General features: G+C 43.1%; 3 protein-coding genes across 4 annotated transcripts in view; 2 read left to right on the top strand and 1 right to left on the bottom strand.

Moving 5' to 3' along the window:
* Positions 1–20,298, bottom strand: part of LOC110498948 (neurotrypsin-like) — a 39,002-nt gene that overhangs the window by 14,058 nt on the left and 4,646 nt on the right. Inside the window, exon 2 of the mRNA XM_036955741.1 lies at positions 11,583–11,625. Coding sequence (XP_036811636.1) covers positions 11,583–11,625 — 43 coding nt within the window. The remainder of the gene's footprint in view (positions 1–11,582; positions 11,626–20,298) is intronic.
* On the top strand, positions 832–3,049 carry LOC110498947 (E3 ubiquitin-protein ligase TRIM21). Of its 2 annotated transcripts, none has more exons than XM_036955742.1 (2): positions 832–979; positions 1,171–3,049. In XM_036955742.1, the coding sequence occupies exon 2, from the start codon at positions 1,173–1,175 to the stop codon at positions 2,811–2,813; it is 1,641 nt and encodes a 546-aa protein (XP_036811637.1). In that variant the 5' UTR covers positions 832–979; positions 1,171–1,172; the 3' UTR covers positions 2,814–3,049. The 2 variants fall into 2 exon arrangements, with proteins under 2 accessions (XP_036811637.1, XP_021431362.2); XM_021575687.2 differs by having other exon boundaries at positions 842–1,069.
* Positions 6,055–10,543, top strand: LOC110498946 (E3 ubiquitin-protein ligase TRIM21). Its single transcript, XM_021575686.2, has 2 exons — positions 6,055–6,246; positions 8,474–10,543. Exon 2 carries the CDS (start codon positions 8,476–8,478, stop codon positions 10,126–10,128), a length of 1,653 nt encoding a protein of 550 aa, XP_021431361.2. The 5' UTR covers positions 6,055–6,246; positions 8,474–8,475; the 3' UTR covers positions 10,129–10,543.

Below are 20,298 nucleotides of genomic sequence, written 5' to 3'. Positions count from 1 at the left end.
CATGGTTCTGATAAAGTGATACTGTCACGACTTCTGTCAAAGTCGATGCCTCTCCTTGTTCGGGCGGTGCTCGGCAGTCGACGTCACCGGTTCTCTAGCCATCATTGATCCATTTTTCATTTTCCATTGGTTTGGTCTTGTCTTCCTACACACCTGGTTTCAATCCCATTCATTACCTGTTATGTATTTAACCCTCTTTTTCCCCTCATGTCTTTGTCAGAGATTCTTTGTTGTTCAGATTTCGTGTTGTTTGTATTGGTGCGCGACCTCGTACCCACTTTGTTTTATATTATTCATAGTTTTGGAGTTATGTTTTGTTTAAAGTTATTAAACAACTCCATTCCACTAAGTTTGATTCTCCTGCTCCTGACTTCCCTGCCACCTATACACACGACTCTGACAGATACAGGCATCGACACACTGCTTTGAAGTAAACTACTTTTTTGACACACACATTCCTCGGCGTTCTGGTATGAAATAGTGATGGGAAAATGAAGCTTCCTGAAGCATTGAGGCTTTCCAGACAATTGTGTCGTAAACAGGTTCATTACCCAAGGCTTCAATCAAGAATTTGTAGCAGCTAAATTATTATATTAGATGACATCCCACACACGATAGAGCATGGTTTCCCAAACACGGTCCTCGGGACCACAAGGGGAGCACATTTTGTTTTTTTGCCCTACAACTACACAGCTGATTCGAATAATCAGCAAATTACAATACAAAATGATGTGAGGAAAAACATCAGAAGAGACTTTAGACAGGCTGGTAAAATATCAACTCTGTCCCTTTAAGGGCAAATATTTGCAAAGAGCAGAGCAGGGTGGAGTTAAATGATGTCACTTTGCTGAAGTGAAAGTTAAATATAGAGCTGGTATCTGCACACAGAAACAAACTTTCTCCAGCAACTCCCAAAAAGAACACTGCAGCTGACAGTCTACCTTTCATAGAGATATAAAAGGGAATAACAAACACTCGGGTGAGTAGCGAGAGGAGATGGTGAAGATGCTTAATAGGGAGATAGCAAAACCTTGTGAGTGAGAGTGGGAACTGAACTGAAGACACCAAGGTCACTATGAGAGTGAGAAAAAGGACAAGTACAAAGTTTACTGTCTAAATGCTGACACATTCTAGCACGTCTTTTGATGTGTTTGTTCTGTTGTGTTCCAGAAATGGCGTCCCCTAGATGTTTCCTGTCTGAAGATCAGTTCCAGTGCTCTATTTGTCTGGATATGTTCACTGAGCCCGTTTCCACTCCATGTGGACACAACTTCTGCAAGGTCTGTATCAGCAAATACTGGGATACCACTGACCTGTGCCAGTGTCCAATGTGTAAGCATAAGTTCTTCACGAGACCTGAGCTTCTCGTCAATACCTTCATTTCTGAGATGGCTGCTCAGTTCAGGAGGTCAGTTCAAGTGGAAGCTCCCGGCAGCCCAAACCAAAGTCTTACAGAGTCTGGAGAAGTGGCCTGTGATGTCTGCACTGGGACGAAGCTCAAGGCCCTGAAGTCTTGCCTGGAGTGTCTGACCTCATTCTGTGAAATTCACCTGCAGCCTCATCAGAGAGTTACAGGCATGAAGAGGCACAAGCTGATCGACCCTGTGGAGAACCTGGAAGACAGGTTGTGTAAGAAGCACGGCAGACTCCTGGAGCTGTTCTGTAGGACTGACCAGACATGCGTGTGTCAGTTCTGTACTGAGACAGACCACAAGACTCACCACATTGTCCCTCTAGAGGAAGAGTGTGGAGAGAGGAAGGCTCAGCTTGGGAAGACGGAGGCACAAGTGCAGCAGATGATCCAGCAGCGACTGCAGAAGGTTCAGAAGATCAAACACTTAGTACAGTTTAGGAAGAGAGACACAGAGAGAGCGATAGCGGACAGCGTGCAGATCTTCTCTAATCTGGTGCGCTCCATTGAGAGAAGCCAGGCTGAGCTCATTGAGGTGGTTGAGGAGAAGCAGAAAGTAGCAGAGATGCGGGCTGAAGGGTTCATTAAAGAGCTGGAGCAGGAAATTAATGAGCTACTGAGGAGAAGCACTGAGCTGAAGCAGCTCTCACACACTGAGGATCACCTCCACCTCCTCCAAAGCTCCCTATCCCTGAGCCCCCCCACTAACACCAAGGACTGGTCTGAGATCAGTGTTCACAGTGCACTGTGTGCAGGGATCATGAGGAGAACTTTGTCTCAGCTGGAGGAGACAGTTATCAAAGAGATGGAGAAGTTGTGTGATGCCGAGCTGATGAGGATGCAGAGGTGTGCAGTGGATGTGACTCTAGACCCTGATACAGCACATCGCTGTCTCATCCTGTCTGAGGACAGGAAACAAGTGAGATATGAACAAGGACCACAGCTTCTCACTGACAACCCAAAGAGGTTTGATTATTTATTCTCTGTCCTGGGAAAGGAGGGCTTCTCCTCAGGGGGATTCTACTATGAGGTGCAGGTAAAGGGGAAGATTGAGTGGATTTTTGGAGTGGCCAAAGAGTCCATCATGAGAAAAGAACCTACAACTGAGAGCCCTGAGGGTGGACGGTGGACTGTGTATATGAGAGGTAAAAATAAGTACCAGGCCTGCAACTATACTCGTGTCCCCATTTTCCTGAGAGAGAAGCTCCAGAAGGTGGGGGTGTTTGTGGATTATGAGGAGGGTCAGATCTCCTTCTACAATGTGGAGGCCAGGTCTCATATCTACTCTTTCACTGGCAACACCTTCACTGAGAAACTCTATCCGTATTTCAACCCTTGTAATAATTCTGAGGGTCCAAACTCAGCCCCATTGGTCATCTGTCCTGTCAATCACACAGACTGAATAAAATGTCGTAATTTAGCACATTTTATGTGCAATTAGTTTGTTGATATAATTTTATCATGCAATGATGAGTAAATAATCTAATGTATTATAGTGTGGGCTATGTATGTGCTGTGTAAGATAATGGGGGTGTACTGTGTTGGAATATTGGGTGTACTGAATCGTTTTTTGTATTTTTGTATTGGCTTACTGCCAGACAACCTTAAAAGACTCAATAAATCCACTAAATGCCAAAACTGACCTATCATCTCTGGGGAATATCACAGCCGATAGTAGAGGCCTGTATAAAACTGACCTATCATCTCTGGGGAATATCACAGCCGATAGTAGAGGCCTGTATAAAACTGACCTATCATCTCTGGGGAATATCACAGCCGATAGTAGAGGCCTGTATAAAACTGACCTATCATCTCTGGGGAATATCACAGCCGATAGTAGAGGCCTGTATAAAACTGACCTATCATCTCTGGGGAATATCACAGCCGATAGTAGAGGCCTGTATAAAACTGACCTATCATCTCTGGGGAATATCACAGCCGATAGTAGAGGCTTGTATAAAACTGACCTATCATCTCTGGGGAATATCACAGCCGATAGTAGAGGCCTGTATAAAACTGACCTATCATCTCTGGGGAATATCACAGCCGATAGTAGAGGCTTATATAAAACTGACCTATCATCTCTGGGGAATATCACAGCCGATAGTAGAGGCCTGTATAAAACTGACCTATCATCTCTGGGGAATATCACAGCCGATAGTAGAGGCTTATATAAAACTGACCTATCATCTCTGGGGAATATCACAGCCGATAGTAGAGGCTTGTATAAAACTGACCTATCATCTCTGGGGAATATCACAGCCGATAGTAGAGGCTTATATAAAACTGACCTATCATCTCTGGGGAATATCACAGCCGATAGTAGAGGCTTATATAAAACTGACCTATCATCTCTGGGGAATATCACAGCCGATAGTAGAGGCCTGTATAAAACTGACCTATCATCTCTGGGGAATATCACAGCCGATAGTAGAGGCTTATATAAAACTGACCTATCATCTCTGGGGAATATCACAGCCGATAGTAGAGGCTTGTATAAAACTGACCTATCATCTCTGGGGAATATCACAGCCGATAGTAGAGGCTTATATAAAACTGACCTATCATCTCTGGGGAATATCACAGCCGATAGTAGAGGCTTATATAAAACTGACCTATCATCTCTGGGGAATATCACAGCCGATAGTAGAGGCTTATATAAAACTGACCTATCATCTCTGGGGAATATCACAGCCGATAGTAGAGGCTTATATAAAACTGACCTATCATCTCTGGGGAATATCACAGCCGATAGTAGAGGCTTATATAAAACTGACCTATCATCTCTGGGGAATATCACAGCCGATAGTAGAGGCTTATATAAAACTGACCTATCATCTCTGGGGAATATCACAGCCGATAGTAGAGGCTTATATAAAACTGACCTATCATCTCTGGGGAATATCACAGCCGATAGTAGAGGCCTGTATAAAACTGACCTATCATCTCTGGGGAATATCACAGCCGATAGTAGAGGCTTATATAAAACTGACCTATCATCTCTGGGGAATATCACAGCCGATAGTAGAGGCTTATATAAAACTGACCTATCATCTCTGGGGAATATCACAGCCGATAGTAGAGGCTTATATAAAACTGACCTATCATCTCTGGGGAATATCACAGCCGATAGTAGAGGCCTGTATAAAACTGACCTATCATCTCTGGGGAATATCACAGCCGATAGTAGAGGCTTATATAAAACTGACCTATCATCTCTGGGGAATATCACAGCCGATAGTAGAGGTTTATATAAAACTGACCTATCATCTCTGGGGAATATCACAGCCGATAGTAGAGGCCTGTATAAAACTGACCTATCATCTCTGGGGAATATCACAGCCGATAGTAGAGGCTTATATAAAACTGACCTATCATCTCTGGGGAATATCACAGCCGATAGTAGAGGCTTATATAAAACTGACCTATCATCTCTGGGGAATATCACAGCCGATAGTAGAGGCCTGTATAAAACTGACCTATCATCTCTGGGGAATATCACAGCCGATAGTAGAGGCCTGTATAAAACTGACCTATCATCTCTGGGGAATATCACAGCCGATAGTAGAGGCTTATATAAAACTGACCTATCATCTCTGGGGAATATCACAGCCGATAGTAGAGGTTTATATAAAACTGACCTATCATCTCTGGGGAATATCACAGCCGATAGTAGAGGCTTATATAAAACTGACCTATCATCTCTGGGGAATATCACAGCCGATAGTAGAGGCCTGTATAAAACTGACCTATCATCTCTGGGGAATATCACAGCCGATAGTAGAGGCTTATATAAAACTGACCTATCATCTCTGGGGAATATCACAGCCGATAGTAGAGGCTTATATAAAACTGACCTATCATCTCTGGGGAATATCACAGCCGATAGTAGAGGCTTATATAAAACTGACCTATCATCTCTGGGGAATATCACAGCCGATAGTAGAGGCCTGTATAAAACTGACCTATCATCTCTGGGGAATATCACAGCCGATAGTAGAGGCTTATATAAAACTGACCTATCATCTCTGGGGAATATCACAGCCGATAGTAGAGGTTTATATAAAACTGACCTATCATCTCTGGGGAATATCACAGCCGATAGTAGAGGCCTGTATAAAACTGACCTATCATCTCTGGGGAATATCACAGCCGATAGTAGAGGCTTATATAAAACTGACCTATCATCTCTGGGGAATATCACAGCCGATAGTAGAGGCTTATATAAAACTGACCTATCATCTCTGGGGAATATCACAGCCGATAGTAGAGGCCTGTATAAAACTGACCTATCATCTCTGGGGAATATCACAGCCGATAGTAGAGGCCTGTATAAAACTGACCTATCATCTCTGGGGAATATCACAGCCGATAGTAGAGGCTTATATAAAACTGACCTATCATCTCTGGGGAATATCACAGCCGATAGTAGAGGCCTGTATGAAACAAACTACTGTGCTATACTTCCTCCTACTGTACACACCGTCTCTTCCTTCTGCTCATCTCATTACACTTCCCTCTCCTTCTTTCTCTTCATCCTCCGTTCCATTGTACTCCACGAGTTAATGAGCATTTCTGAACCTTTTTTTGTTTTTCAGTATACTTTCAAGCAAATAACTATGGTCGATTAAAGCTAATGACACACCTTCCCTACTATAGGGAAGTAGGAGCAGGGAGGAGTTACGAGATGACACTTTGCTGAAGTCAGAGTTCAATTGAGAGCAGGAAACTGCACACGGTAACAAGCACGTTCCTGCTCGCGAAGATAGCAACACTGTTGCAGCCTGCACAGAGTCCACCTTTCATAAAGAAATAGAAGGCACAAGCAAACTCAAGTAAGTACTGATCGAGTTGGAGGGAGGGTTTACCCGAACAGGTATGGCTTATTTCTACCAGAATCGTTGTGCTTCCTGTTTTCCTCAGCTGTATTCACGTGCTACGCCCTTGGCTAAAAGCCATGATCTCTGTCAACAATATTAGAGGAATTTTATGAAGATGATTTATTGTATCCGTTTATTACATTTTCCTGGAATTACATTTCATTGACCACAGAAGTCAATTTTGTTGTACATGTCTCAGGGAAAGACATGCAAAAACAGATAGTCACAACAGAGTATGACAACTATTTCGTTCACAACCACAAAACTCAGTCTACAAACAGGAGAACGAACAGAACAGTTCTAACATTCACTACAGTATATAGTTTATACAGTGCCTTGCGAAAGTATTTGGCCCCCTTGAACTTTGCGACCTTTTGCCACATTTCAGGCTTCAAACATAAAGATATAAAACTGTATTTTTTTGTGAAGAATCACCAACAAGTGGGACACAATCATGAAGTGGAACGACATTTATTGGATATTTCAAACTTTTTTAACAAATCAAAAACTGAAAAATTGGGCGTGCAAAATTATTCAGCCCCCTTAAGTTAATACTTTGTAGCGCCACCTTTTGCTGCGATTACAGCTGTAAGTCGCTTGGGGTATGTCTCTATCAGTTTTGCACATCGAGAGACTGAAATTTTTTCCCATTCCTCCTTGCAAAACAGCTCGAGCTCAGTGAGGTTGGATGGAGAGCATTTGTGAACAGCAGTTTTCAGTTCTTTCCACAGATTCTCGATTGGATTCTGGTCTGGACTTTGACTTGGCCATTCTAACACCTGGATATGTTTATTTTTGAACCATTCCATTGTAGATTTTGCTTTATGTTTTGGATCATTGTATTGTTGGAAGACAAATCTCCGTCCCAGTCTCAGGTCTTTTGCAGACTCCATCAGGTTTTCTTCCAGAATGGTCCTGTATTTGGCTCCATCCATCTTCCCATCAATTTTAACCATCTTCCCTGTCCCTGCTGAAGAAAAGCAGGCCCAAACCATGATGCTGCCACCACCATGTTTGACAGTGGGGATGGTGTGTTCAGCTGTGTTGCTTTTACGCCAAACATAACGTTTTGCATTGTTGCCAAAAAGTTCCATTTTGGTTTCATCTGACCAGAGCACCTTCTTCCACATGTTTGGTGTGTCTCCCAGGTGGCTTGTGGCAAACTTTAAACAACACTTTTTATGGATATCTTTAAGAAATGGCTTTCTTCTTGCCACTCTTCCATAAAGGCCAGATGTGTGCAATATACGACTGATTGTTGTCCTATGGACAGAGTCTCCCACCTCAGCTGTAGATCTCTGCAGTTCATCCAGAGTGATCATGGGCCTCTTGGCTGCATCTCTGATCAGTCTTCTCCTTGTATGAGCTGAAAGTTTAGAGGGACGGCCAGGTCTTGGTAGATTTGCAGTGGTCTGATACTCCTTCCATTTCAACATTATCGCTTGCACAGTGCTCCTTGGGATGTTTAAAGCTTGGGAAATATTTTTGTATCCAAATCCGGCTTTAAACTTCTTCACAACAGTATCTCGGACCTGCCTGGTGTGTTCCTTGTTCTTCATGATGCTCTCTGCGCTTTTAACGGACCTCTGAGACTATCACAGTGCAGGTGCATTTATACGGAGACTTGATTACACACAGGTGGATTGTATTTATCATCATTAGTCATTTAGGTCAACATTGGATCATTCAGAGATCCTCACTGAACTTCTGGAGAGAGTTTGCTGCACTGAAAGTAAAGGGGCTGAATAACTTTGCACGCCCAATTTTTCAGTTTTTGATTTGTTAAAAAAGTTTGAAATATCCAATAAATGTCGTTCCACTTCATGATTGTGTCCCACTTGTTGTTGATTCTTCACAAAAAAATACAGTTTTATATCTTTATGTTTGAAGCCTGAAATGTGGCAAAAGGTCGCAAAGTTCAAGGGGGCCGAATACTTTCGCAAGGCACTGTAAATCACTACTGGGTCACTTCTTTAAACCGGGAATATCTGATGGAAATGTGTAAATCTGACTGATTCATTTATCGGTATTATATTATATACTGTTGGTTAGTGTAAAGTATATTCTTCCTGAATCCATCATCTTTTTAAACTCTTCCTCGTCTGGATAAAAGGAGACTGAATTGTGGTTGTACTCCTTCCAGAACATAATTATATGGTTGCTCTTGCTCTTTGTGTTGCAGAAATGGCGTCCTCTAGCAGTTTCCTGTCTGAAGATCAGTTCCAGTGCTCCATCTGTCTGGATGTGTTCACTGAGCCAGTCTCCATTCCATGTGGACACAACTTCTGCAAGGCCTGTATTAGTGGATACTGGGATACCACTGGCCGGAGCCATTGTCCACTGTGTAAGCATACTTTCTACAAAAGACCAGAGTTAAAGACCAACACAACACTGAGAAATGTTGCAGATCATTTCAAAAGAATGAGTGACAGAGACAGAGATTTGTCCCCTGCCGAGCCCGGAGAAGTGGCCTGTGATCTCTGCACTGGGAGAAAGCTTAAAGCCCTGAAGTCCTGCCTGGAGTGTCTGACCTCTTACTGTGAGATTCACTTGCAGCCTCATCAGAGAGTTGCAGGTCTGAAAAGACACAAGCTGATCGACCCTGTGGAGAACCTGGAAGACAGGTTGTGTAAGAAGCACGACAGACTCCTGGAGCTGTTCTGTAGGACTGACCAAACGTGCGTGTGTCAGTTCTGCACTGAGACAGACCACAAGACTCACCACACCGTGCCTCTAGAGGAAGAGTTTGGAAAGAAGAAGGCTCAACTGCGGAACTCCATAGCCCAAATGCGGCAGATGATCCATGACCGCTGGCAGAAGGTTAGGGAGATCAAAGACTCTGTAGAGCTCAGCAAGACAGTTGCAGAGAGAGAGAAAGAAGACAGTGTGAAAGTCTTCAATGCTCTGGTGCGTTCCATTGAGAGAAGCCAGGCTGAGCTCATTGTGGAGATTGAGGAGAAGCAGAAAGCCGAAGACAGGCGGGCTAAAGGGCTGATTAACGAGCTGGAGCAAGAAATTACCGAGCTTAAGAGAAGACGCACCGAGCTGGAGCAGCTCTCACACACCGAGGACCACCTCCACCTCCTCCAGAGTTCCCCATCCCTGTGCACCCCCACATTCACCAAGGACTGGTCTGAGATCAGTGTTCACTACTACCTACATGTGAAGAATGTGAGGAGAGTTGTGTCTCAACTAGAGGAGGCACTTCATAATGAGATCGAGAAGTTGCCTGACATCAAGCTGAAGAGGATACAGCAGTACGCAGTGGATGTGACTCTGGACCCTGATACAGCATTTCCGTACCTCAACGTGTCTGAGGACGGAAAACAAGTGACACTGGGAGACGTACTAAAGAAACTTCCTAACAACCCTGAGAGGTTTGATTATAATCCCTCTATCCTGGGAAAGAATGAATTCTCCTCTGGGAGATTCTACTATGAGGTGCAGGTAGAGGGGAAGACTTGGTGGAGGTTAGGGGTGGCTAGAAAGTCCACCAACAGGAAGGGCTGGCTTCCACTGACCCCTGAGAATGGATTCTGGACTCTGGGTCTGAAGAGTGGGTACCACCGGCATTGGTATTGTGCAAACATGTACGATAACCTCTTCTACCTGCCCTTCTTCTCCGGCAAGCCCCCGACACCCCAAAAAGTGGGGGTGTTTGTGGATTATGAGGAGGGTCTAGTCTCCTTTTATGATGTAAAGGCCAGATCTCACATCCACTCTTTCACTAGCTGCAACTTCACCGAGAACCTCTATACATACTTCAACTCGGGTGGTAATGCTGGTGGTAAAAACACTGCCTCATTGGTCATCTCTACTGTCAATCACACAGAATAAATAGTGATCCAATAAGGTCACAGCGCTTATAGTGTCATATGTATTCATAATGCTGTCAGTCAGAGATGTGACCGTATAACCTAATGATGATTTGGTCATTTGTCAGACTGTGTTATTCAATTAGGCACTTGAAAGAAAACATACATACATTAATGGAATTGTAAAATGTGTTGATGGGAGTAATGTCTTTGATATAATATGATGTAGTTGCATGTAATGGTGTGTTAAATTGTAGAGGTGTGTCTAAGTGTTTGTAACATACTGAAAGTACAGAGGAGTTGTAATTTACTTTCACCTTATCTTTTACATCAGATGTTTCTGATGTGTTTTAACCTGATCATTTTGGTTATTTGATCATTTTTCCTTTTTTCTATCAAGTGTGGTGAGACCATGTGTGAAATACATTTTAGAATAATCTTGCGTATGATTTGGAAATATGTGCTGTTTCGAAGGAAATCATGTTTTTTAGTTGCCTTCTTGTTTGATGGACCCTGCCAGATCTCAAAAGATTTGACCTAAACCCAAATGAACTCATAACATCCTAGTCACACACTGATTGCTAGGGAAACCAACACTCTGTGTTGCTACGACAACCAGACTCTCCTCCATCGCTATGGGAACCATCACCACAGGAACACTCATTCTCTCAGCTCCCATAATCCATTCCCCCGCCACAATGAGTATTTGACACGGTTCACACGTGCAGAGCTGAGCCATATGGGGGTGGGTATGTGTCTGTCCTCACACACATGCCGGCAGTGCATACAAACACGAGACACACTCATACCTACAACATCAGCTACACAATAATAAAGCACACTGATGTACTGTACGCTAACAAAGCCAAGGAGGGCCTTACAGATTATCATGCTGTCTGATTGGCCAGATGTTGGGGCAGGGTTTCTTTTCCTTGATGTGACAACATTCAAAGGCCTCAATTAATCAGCAGCACTGTAGAGATTTGGGTGCTTGTGTGTGTGTGCTTCTGTGGATTTTGAGCACTTGGATTGAGGCCAGAAATTATGAATTGGCTGGTCTTTGCTAGTGAGAGAGAGAGAGAACCCCACCCAGATCACAACCACCAGAGAGAGAGAGAGAGAGAGAGAGAGAGAGAGAGAGAGAGAGAGAGAGAGAGAGAGAGAGAGAGAGAGAGAGAGAGAGAGAGAGAGAGAGAGAGAGAGAGAGAGAGAGAGAGAGAGAGAGAGAGAGAGAGAGAGAGAGAGAGAGAGAGAGAGAGAGAGAGAGAGAGAGAGAGAGAGAGAGAGAGAGAGAGAATAGAGATGGGGGATATAGGAGGAGGGGAAAATAGGTTATAAGAACGTGAGGAGTGAGAGTAGGAATGGAGAGAATATGAGTGGGGGAAGAAGATATGGCACATTTTATAGAACACAAAGAAATAGATCAGGGAACAGGAAGAAGAGGCGAGAGGTGACCTGAGGCGAGAGGTGACCTACCTGTGTTTTGCACCTCGTTTAAATAACTGTCATCAGCTACCACCTGAGAGAAGAGGAACACATCAGACATAGTTTCAGATAACACAACCTACTGTCAATGTTTCACATCATATCTGTTACAGAACAAATCAATTCGATATAGACCCCCATGACCTTGCCTAAGACCCGAAGCCTGTTACAGGCTTTAGCTCAGTGGGCTTGTCTTGTGGCGTGCCGATGATGCAGGTGAAATCCCTACCAGTCACATAGACAAACATTACAGACACACAAGCATACAGAACACAGAGGCCTGGGTACTGAACAGTGGAGGCTGGTGTGAGGAGCTTTAGGAGTGTTGTAATTGCTGTAATGGAATAAATGGAACCATATGTTCACATGTTCCATATGTTTGATGTTTTTTTTTATACCGTTCCATTAATTCCATTCCAGCTGATACAATGAGCCCATCCTCCTATAGCTCCTTCCTTCCACCAGCCTCCTCTGGTACTGAATAACCGAGTTTTAGACAGTTTCAGATGATATCTGACAGAATGCTGTGTAGTGCAGTCTCTTAGAGTCACAGAAACCAGGTCAGAGTCGAGAGGAGAGAAGGAAATGGAGGAAATTCTCTGACTGTTTCTGCTGATACTATGTACGGCAGGGTAGCCTAGTGGTTAGAGCGTTGTACTGTTGTTCTGCCCCTGAACAGGCAGTTAACCCACTGTTCCTAGGCCGTCATTGAAAATAAGAATTTGTTCTTAACTGACTTGCCTAGTTAAATAAAGGTTAAAAATATATATATATATATATATATATATATATATATATATATATATATATATATATATATATATATAGTTAATCAGAAATAGTCAGAGAATTTCCTCCATTTCCTTCTCTCCTCTTGACTCTGACCTGGTTTATGTGACTCTAAAAGACTGCACTACACAGCATTCTGTCAGATATCATCTGAAACTGTCTAAAACTCGGTTATATATATATATATATATATATATGTATGGTATTTTACACCCTTTTTCTTCCCAATTTTGTGATATCCAATTGCAATCCAATTATGATCTTGTCTCATCGCTCCCCAATGGGCTCTGGAGAAGCGAAGGTCGAGTCATGCGTCCTTCGAAACATTACCTGCCAAACCACGCTTTTTTAACACCTGCAGCTTAACCTGGAAGCCAGCTGCACCAATGTGTCGGAGGAAACACCGTTCAACTGACGACTGAAGTCAGCCTGCATGCGCCCGGCCTGCCACAAGAAGTCGCTAGAGCGCGATGAGCCAAGTAAAGCCCCCCCGGGCCAAACCCTCCCCTAAACAGGACGACGCTGGGCCAATTGTGCATCACCCTATAGGACACCTGGTCACGATCGAAACCGGGGCTGTAGTGACACCTCAAGCACTGCGATGCAGTGCCTTAGACTGCTGCGAGGCTCGGGAGGCCCCTGTTTCTGCTGATACTGAATAAAAGAGGACTCAGATAACATCTATAAATGTTTCACCCTCTTCATCTTGACTTCCATTGTAGCTCACTTTGAATCAAACACATACAGTATAGGCCTGGACTACCAAGATTGGCATGACAACACTAGGCTAAATCATAAATAAACAGTATACAGGCTTATCTTTCTTGTGTTTTTCATGTTTTACAGCACTAGGCAAATGATTCCAAAAAGGGTTAATTGGCTTCTAACCATAGCAGAACCCTTTTTGGTGCTACAGTATATGGAACCGTTTTTTGAAGGTTCTATTAAGAACCATGCTCATAAGGTTCTAACTGAAACCTGAATGGTGCTATGAAGAACCCTTTCCTAAGGTTCGATAAAGAACCATTAAAAAAAGGTTCTATATAGAACCAAAAAAAGGGTTCCGCTATGGTTACAACCCTTTTTGGGGCAATATAGAACCGTTTTCGATGGTTCTTAATAGAACCTGTATGGAGAAAGATTCTTTATAGAACCATTCTCAATATCATAGGTTCTTTGTAAAACCATACTGGTTTTGTTGTTCTGATTTAATAGCCATATTATATTGTTAAAATTCCATAGGTTTTATAATTGTGTTTATTAACAAGTTGCTCTGGAATGGCTGGGGGTCCCTAGTGATGTCATGTTTGATGCCAGAGCTCCGAGGCATGCGTCGAAATTGCTAAGCAGTGTACTTCAAAGCAGTGTGCCGATACCTGTATCACTTTATCAGAAACACGTGATCAATGACGTCCGAAGCTTCGTCCCACACGTGCGCTACGGGGTGTGGGACATCATCTATAACACCAGCATGTGCCACTAGTGAACACTGTGTCGCTCAAAGCCTCGCGTAATTAACCTATTTTCGACACCCATTGGCTGGAAAACCTCAATGCTTCAGGAAGCTTAATTTCCCCATCACTAAGGGTCCCCAAGGAGAGAACTAAGAACTACTGACTTAATCAACTGTTCTCAATTGTCACGAGGCCATACATGAGTCTGTCACAAGGCACCATCACCAGCCATTGTCATATATAACATGTAATATCATAACACAGCAGATTAGATCAACTGGGATGGTACTCACTCACAGTTGTACAAAAAAGAGCAGACAACAAACCATCCCCCCAAAAATTCTAATTAGCCACCGCCCCTACATTTTAATCAAATCAAACCCAATTTTATTGGTTGCATACACTTACTTAGCAGATGTTATTGCTAAATGCTTGTGTTCCTAGCTCCAACAGTGCAGTAGTATCTAACAATTCACAACAATTCATACAATCTAAAAGTAAAACAATGGAATTAAGAAATATATAAATATTAGGATGAGCAATGTCGGAGTGGCATTAACTAGAATACAGTAGAATACATTATATACATATGAAATTAGTAAAACAGTATGTAAACATTTTTAAAGTGACCAGTGATTCCATGTCTATGTACATAGGGCAACAGTCTTTAAGGTGCAGGGTTGAGTGACCGGGTGGTAGCCGGCTAGTGACAGTGACTAAGTTCAGGGCAGGGTACTGGGTGGAGGCTGGCTAGTGATTGCTATTTAACAGTCTGATGGCCTTGAGATAGAAGCTGTTTATCAGTCTCTCGGCCCCAGCTTTGATGCACCTTGATGCACCACTCCGCCAGGGACCTCACCTCCTCGCTGTAGGCTATCTCATCATTGTTGGTAATCAGGCCTACTACTGTTGTGTTGTCTGCAAACTTGATGATTGAGTTGGAAAGATGCGTGGCCACGCTGTCATGGGTGAACAGGGAGTACAGGATGGGTCTGAGCACGCACCCTTGTGGGGCCCCTGTGTTGAGGATCAGCGTAGTAGAGGTGTTGTTTCCTACCTTCAGCACCTTGGGGCGGCCCGTCCAGAACCCAGTTGCACAGTGCGGGGTTCAGACCCTGGGCCCCAAACTTAATGATGAGATTGGAGGGTACTACGGTGTTGAAGGCTGAACGAAGTCAATGAACAGCATTCGTACGTAGGTACTGTATTCCTCTCGTCCAGATGGCATAGGGTACAGGAACAATGGTGGTCATCGTGAAGCAAGTGGGGACAGCAGACTGGGATAGGGAGAGATTGAATATGTCAGTAAACGCTCCAGCCAGCTGGTCTGCGTATGCTCTGAGGACGCGGCTAGGGATGCCGTCTGGGTCGGTATCCTTGCAAGGGTTAATTAACACGCTTAAAAGTCTTACTCACATCGGTCACAGAGAACGAGAGCCCACAGTCCTCGGGAGCGGGCCACTGTGTTATTTTCAAAGCAGGCGAAGAAGGTGTTTAGCTTGTTTGGAAGCAAGGTGGCGGTGTCACGGCATAGCTAGTTTTCCCTTTGTAATCCACTTTGTCTCTGTACTGACGTTTAGCCTGTTTGATTGCCTTACGGAGGGCATAACTGCAGTGTTTGTATTCAACCATATTCCCAGACACCTTGCCATGGTTAAATGTGGTCGTTTGCGCTTTCAGTTTTGCACGAATGCTGTCATCTATCCACATTTTTTGGTTTGGGTAGGTTTTAATAGTCACAGTGGGAACAACATCCCCTATACACTTCCTGATGAACTCAGTCACTGTGTCAGTGTATACATCAATGTTATTCTCAGAGGCAACCTGGAACATATCCCATTCCGTGTAATCAGAACAAAAGCATGGATTCCGATTGGTCAGTCCAGCGTTAAATAGACCTTAGCACGGGTAATTCCTGTTTGAGTTTCTGCCTATAGGAAGGGAGGAGCAGAATGGAGTCCTGATCTGATTTGCCAAAGGGAGGGCGGGGGAGGGCCTTGTAGCAATCACGGAAGGGAGAGTAACAATGTTCAAGAGTTTTGAAGCGCAATGTGTTGATAGAACTTTGGCAGCGTTTTCCTCAAAAATGCTTCATTAAAGTCCCCAGCTAAAACAAATGCGGCCTCAAGATATGTTGTTTCCAGTTTGTAGAAGGTCCAGTGTAATTATCTATCATTATAAGAGGAAAGAACCCTTTTTTGAAAAGCAAATAACCATTGAAGGGCTCAAAGGGTTCTTATGATCAGTGTGGTTCCACCCCTATTACTAGCCTGTTCAACCTCTCTTTCGTGTGATCTGAGATTCCCAAAGATTGGAAAGCAGCTGCGGTTATCCCCCTCTTTAAAGGGGGGGAACACTCTTGACACAAACTGCTACAGACCTATATCTATCCTACCTTGCCTTTCTAAGTTCTTCGAAAGCCAAGTTAAAAAAAAGATCACCGACCATTTCGAATCCCACCGTACCTTCTCCGCTATGCAATCCGGTTTCCGAGCTGGTCATGGGTGCACCTCAGCCACGCTCAAGGTACAAAACGATATTTTAACCAACATCGATAAGAAACAATACTGTGCAGACATATTCATTGACATGGCCAAGGCTTTCGACTCTGCCAATCACCACATCCTCATCGGCAGACTAAATAGCCTTGGTTTCTCAAATGATTGCCTCGCCTGGTTCACCAACTACTTATCTGACAGAGTTCAGTGTGTCAAATCTGAGTGACTGTTGTCCGGGCCTCTGGCAGTCTCTATGAGGGTTCCACAGGGTTCAATTATTGGGCAGACTCGCTTCTCTGTATATATCAATGATGTCGCTCTTGCTGCTGGTGAGTCTCTGATCCACCTCTACGCAGACGACACCATTCTGTATACATCTGGCCCTTCTTTGGACACTGTGTTAACAACCCTCCAGACGAGCTTCAATGCCATACAACTCTCCTTCCGTGGCCTCCAACTGCTCTTAAATACAAATAAACTAAATGCATGCTCTTCAACCGATAACTGCCTGCACCTGCCCGCCCGTCCAGCATCACTACTCTGGATGTTTCCGACTTAGAATATGTGGACAACTACAAATACCTAGGTGTCTGGTTAGGCTGTAAACTCTCCTTCCAGACTCACGTCAAACATCTCCAATCCAAAGTTAAATCTAGAATTGGCTTCCTATTTTGCAACAAAGCATCCTTCACTCATGCTGCCAAACATATCCTCGTAAAACTGACCATCTTACTGATCCTCGACTTTGGCGATGTCATTTACAAAAGAGCCTCCAACACCCTACTCAACAAATTGGATGCAGTATATCACGGTGCCATCCGTTTTGTCACCAAAGCCCCATATACTACCCACCACTGCGACCTGTACGCTCTCGTCGGCTAGCCCTCGCTTCATACTCGTCGCCAAACCCACTGGCTCCAGGTCATCTACAAGACCCTGCTAGGTAATGTCGCCTTATCTCTGCTCGCTGGTCACCATAGCTGCACCCACCAGTAGCACGCGTTCCAGCATTTATATCTCACTTGTCACCCCCAAAGCCAATTCCTCCTTTGGCCGCCTCTACTTTCAGTTCTCTGCTGAAAATGACTGGAACGAACTACAAAAATCTCTGAAACTGGAAACACTAACAACTACCTCTTCCTCTACTGTATTTATTTATTTATTTTGCTCCTTTGCACCCCAGTATTTCTACTTTGCACACTCATCTACTGTCAAATCTACCATTCCAGTGTTTTAATTGCTATATTGTATTTACTTCGCCACCATGGCCTATTTATTGCCTTTACTTCCCTTATCTCACCTCATTTGCTCACATTGTATATAGACATATTTTTCTACTGTATTATTGTATTGACTGTATGTTTGTTTTACTCTATGTGTAACTCGGTGTTGTTATATGTGTTGAACTGCTTTGCTTTATCTTGGCCAGGTCGCAGTTGTAAATGAGAACTTGTTCTCAACTTGCCTACCTGGTTAAATAAAGGTTAAATAAAATAAATAAATAAAAATAGAACCATCACCCTTCCCTTGAGGAACCCACGTGTTGTAGTGTGTAGGCTTGGTTAAAGATGGAGATTATTTCATGACAGTCAACAACAAGAGTCACTGTGTTCCCTTTCAAAGTACAACAGTGCTAGATTGTTGAGATGTGCAGTCAGCATGCAAGATCTGATGGATGTTTTGATCTGGTTTGTAGTTTAGAAGAGTCTCTCAACACTACATGAAGTCATAAGAAGGGCAATGATGGCCCTTAGTAGTCTATTGATGTTAGGGAAAATGTCAGGGCTGCAGCTGTCCAAAACCTCAATAAGGGATGGGAATTCCTTTTCGGTGCAGTTTCTGAATGAACAGGGTAAATTCAGCATCCATAACAGAGTTATGATAGTGATCACATGGGGCCTGAAGTGATTATTTCAGTGCAAAAGTCCTAGACCCTGGCAGACAGGCCGCTGCCGCCAGATATGGGCAGCATTTTTGTTACATGCATTTTAAATGTATATTTAAATGACTTCTGAGTATTTTGTCATTTGGATAACGCTGGGATGAACTACACTGTTTTGTAATAAGAAACTTTCGAGAACTGTAATATGTATTGTCAAAATGTTTTTTTTAAATTCTATACCATTTTTTTTTTTTTTACAGCGGTTCACAATTTTGTGGCCCCCTTTCACCTTGCATTGGTATCAGAAGTGTAATGGTACAACGGTGTGATGAGAGCAGCTGATAAATGAACTAAATATACAGTGCATTCCAAAAGAATTCAGACTCCTTGACTTTTTAAAAACATTTTGTTACGTTACAGCCTTATTCTAAAATGGATTAAATTATTTTTCCCCTCATCAATATACACACAACATCACATAATGACAAGGTAATTCTTTTGGGGGGAAAAACAACAACAAAAAAACACTGAAATACCTTATTTATATACAGTTGTAGTCGGAAGTTTACATACACCTTAGCCAAATACATTTAAACTCAGTTTTTCCCAATTCCTGACATTTAATTCTAGTAAAAATTCCCTGTCTTAGGTCAGGATCACCACTTTATTTGAAGAATGTGAAATGTCTAAATAATAGTAGAGAGAATGATTTATTTCAGCCTTTATTTCTTTCATCACACTCCTAGTGGTTCAGAAGTTGACATACACTCAATTAGTATTTGGTAGCATTGCCATTAAATTGTTTAACTTGGGTCTAACGTTTCGAGTAGCCTTCCACAAGCTTCCCACAATAAATTGGTTGAATTTTGGCCAATTCCTCCTGACAGAGCTGGAGTAACTGAGTCAGGTTTGTAGGCCTCCCTGCTCGCACACGCTTTTTCAGTTCAGCCCACATATTTTCTATAGGATTGAAGTCAGGGCTTTGTGATGGCCTCTCCAATATCTTGACTTTGTTGTCCTTAAGTCCTTTTGCCACAACTTTGCAAGTATGCTTGGGGTCATTGTCCATTTGGAAGACCCATTTGCAACCAAGCTTTAACTTCCTGACTGAGATTCCTCTTGAGATGTTGCTTCAATATATCCACATAATTTTCCTACCTCATGATGCCATCTATTTTGTGAAGTGCACCAGTCCCTCCTGCAGCAAAGCACCCCCACAACATGATACTGCCACCCCCGTGCTTCACAGTTAGGATGGTGTTCTTCGGCTTGCAAGCCCCCCCTTTTTCCTTTTTCCTCCAAACATAACGACGGTCATTATGGCCAAACAATTATATTTTTGTTTCAAAAAGTACGTGCAGTTGCAAACCTTTTTTTTATGGCGGTTTTGGAGCAGTGACTTCTTCCTTGCTGAGCAGCCTTTCAGGTTAAGTCTATTTAGGACTTGTTTTACTGTGGATATAGATACTTTTGTACCTGTTTCCTCCAGCATCTTCACAAGGTTCTATGCTGTTCACTGCACTTTTCACAACAATGACATTCATCTGTAGGAGACAGAACGTGTCTCCTTTCTGAGCAGTATGATGGCTGCGTGGTCCCATGGTGTTTATTCTTGCGTACTATTGTTTGTACATATGAATGTGGTACCTTCAGGTGTTTGGAAATTGCTCTCAAGGATGAACCAGACTTGTGGAGGTCTACAATTATTTTCTGAGGTCTTGGCTGATTTCTTTTGATTTTCCGATGATGTCAAGCAAAGAGGCACTGAGTTTGAAGATAGGCCTTGAAATACATCTACAGGTACATTTCCAATTGACTCAAATTATGTCAATTAGCCTATCAGAAGCTTCCAAAGCCATGACATAATTTTCTGGAATTTTCCAAGCTGTTTAAAGGCACAGTCAACTTAGTGTATGTAAACTTCTGACCCACTGGAATTGTGATACAGTGAATTATAAATGAAATAATCTGTCTGTAAACAATTGTTGGAAAAATTACTTGTGTCATGCACAAAGTAGATGTCCTAACCGACTTGCCAAAACTATATTTTGTTAACAAGACATTTGTGGAGTGGTTGAAAAGCG

This window comes from Oncorhynchus mykiss, chromosome 20 (genome assembly GCF_013265735.2).
Source record: "Oncorhynchus mykiss isolate Arlee chromosome 20, USDA_OmykA_1.1, whole genome shotgun sequence".
NCBI lineage: Eukaryota > Metazoa > Chordata > Actinopteri > Salmoniformes > Salmonidae > Oncorhynchus > Oncorhynchus mykiss.
The sequence above is the reverse complement of the archived record's forward strand: the minus strand, read 5'-3'. Positions and strand labels throughout refer to the sequence as shown.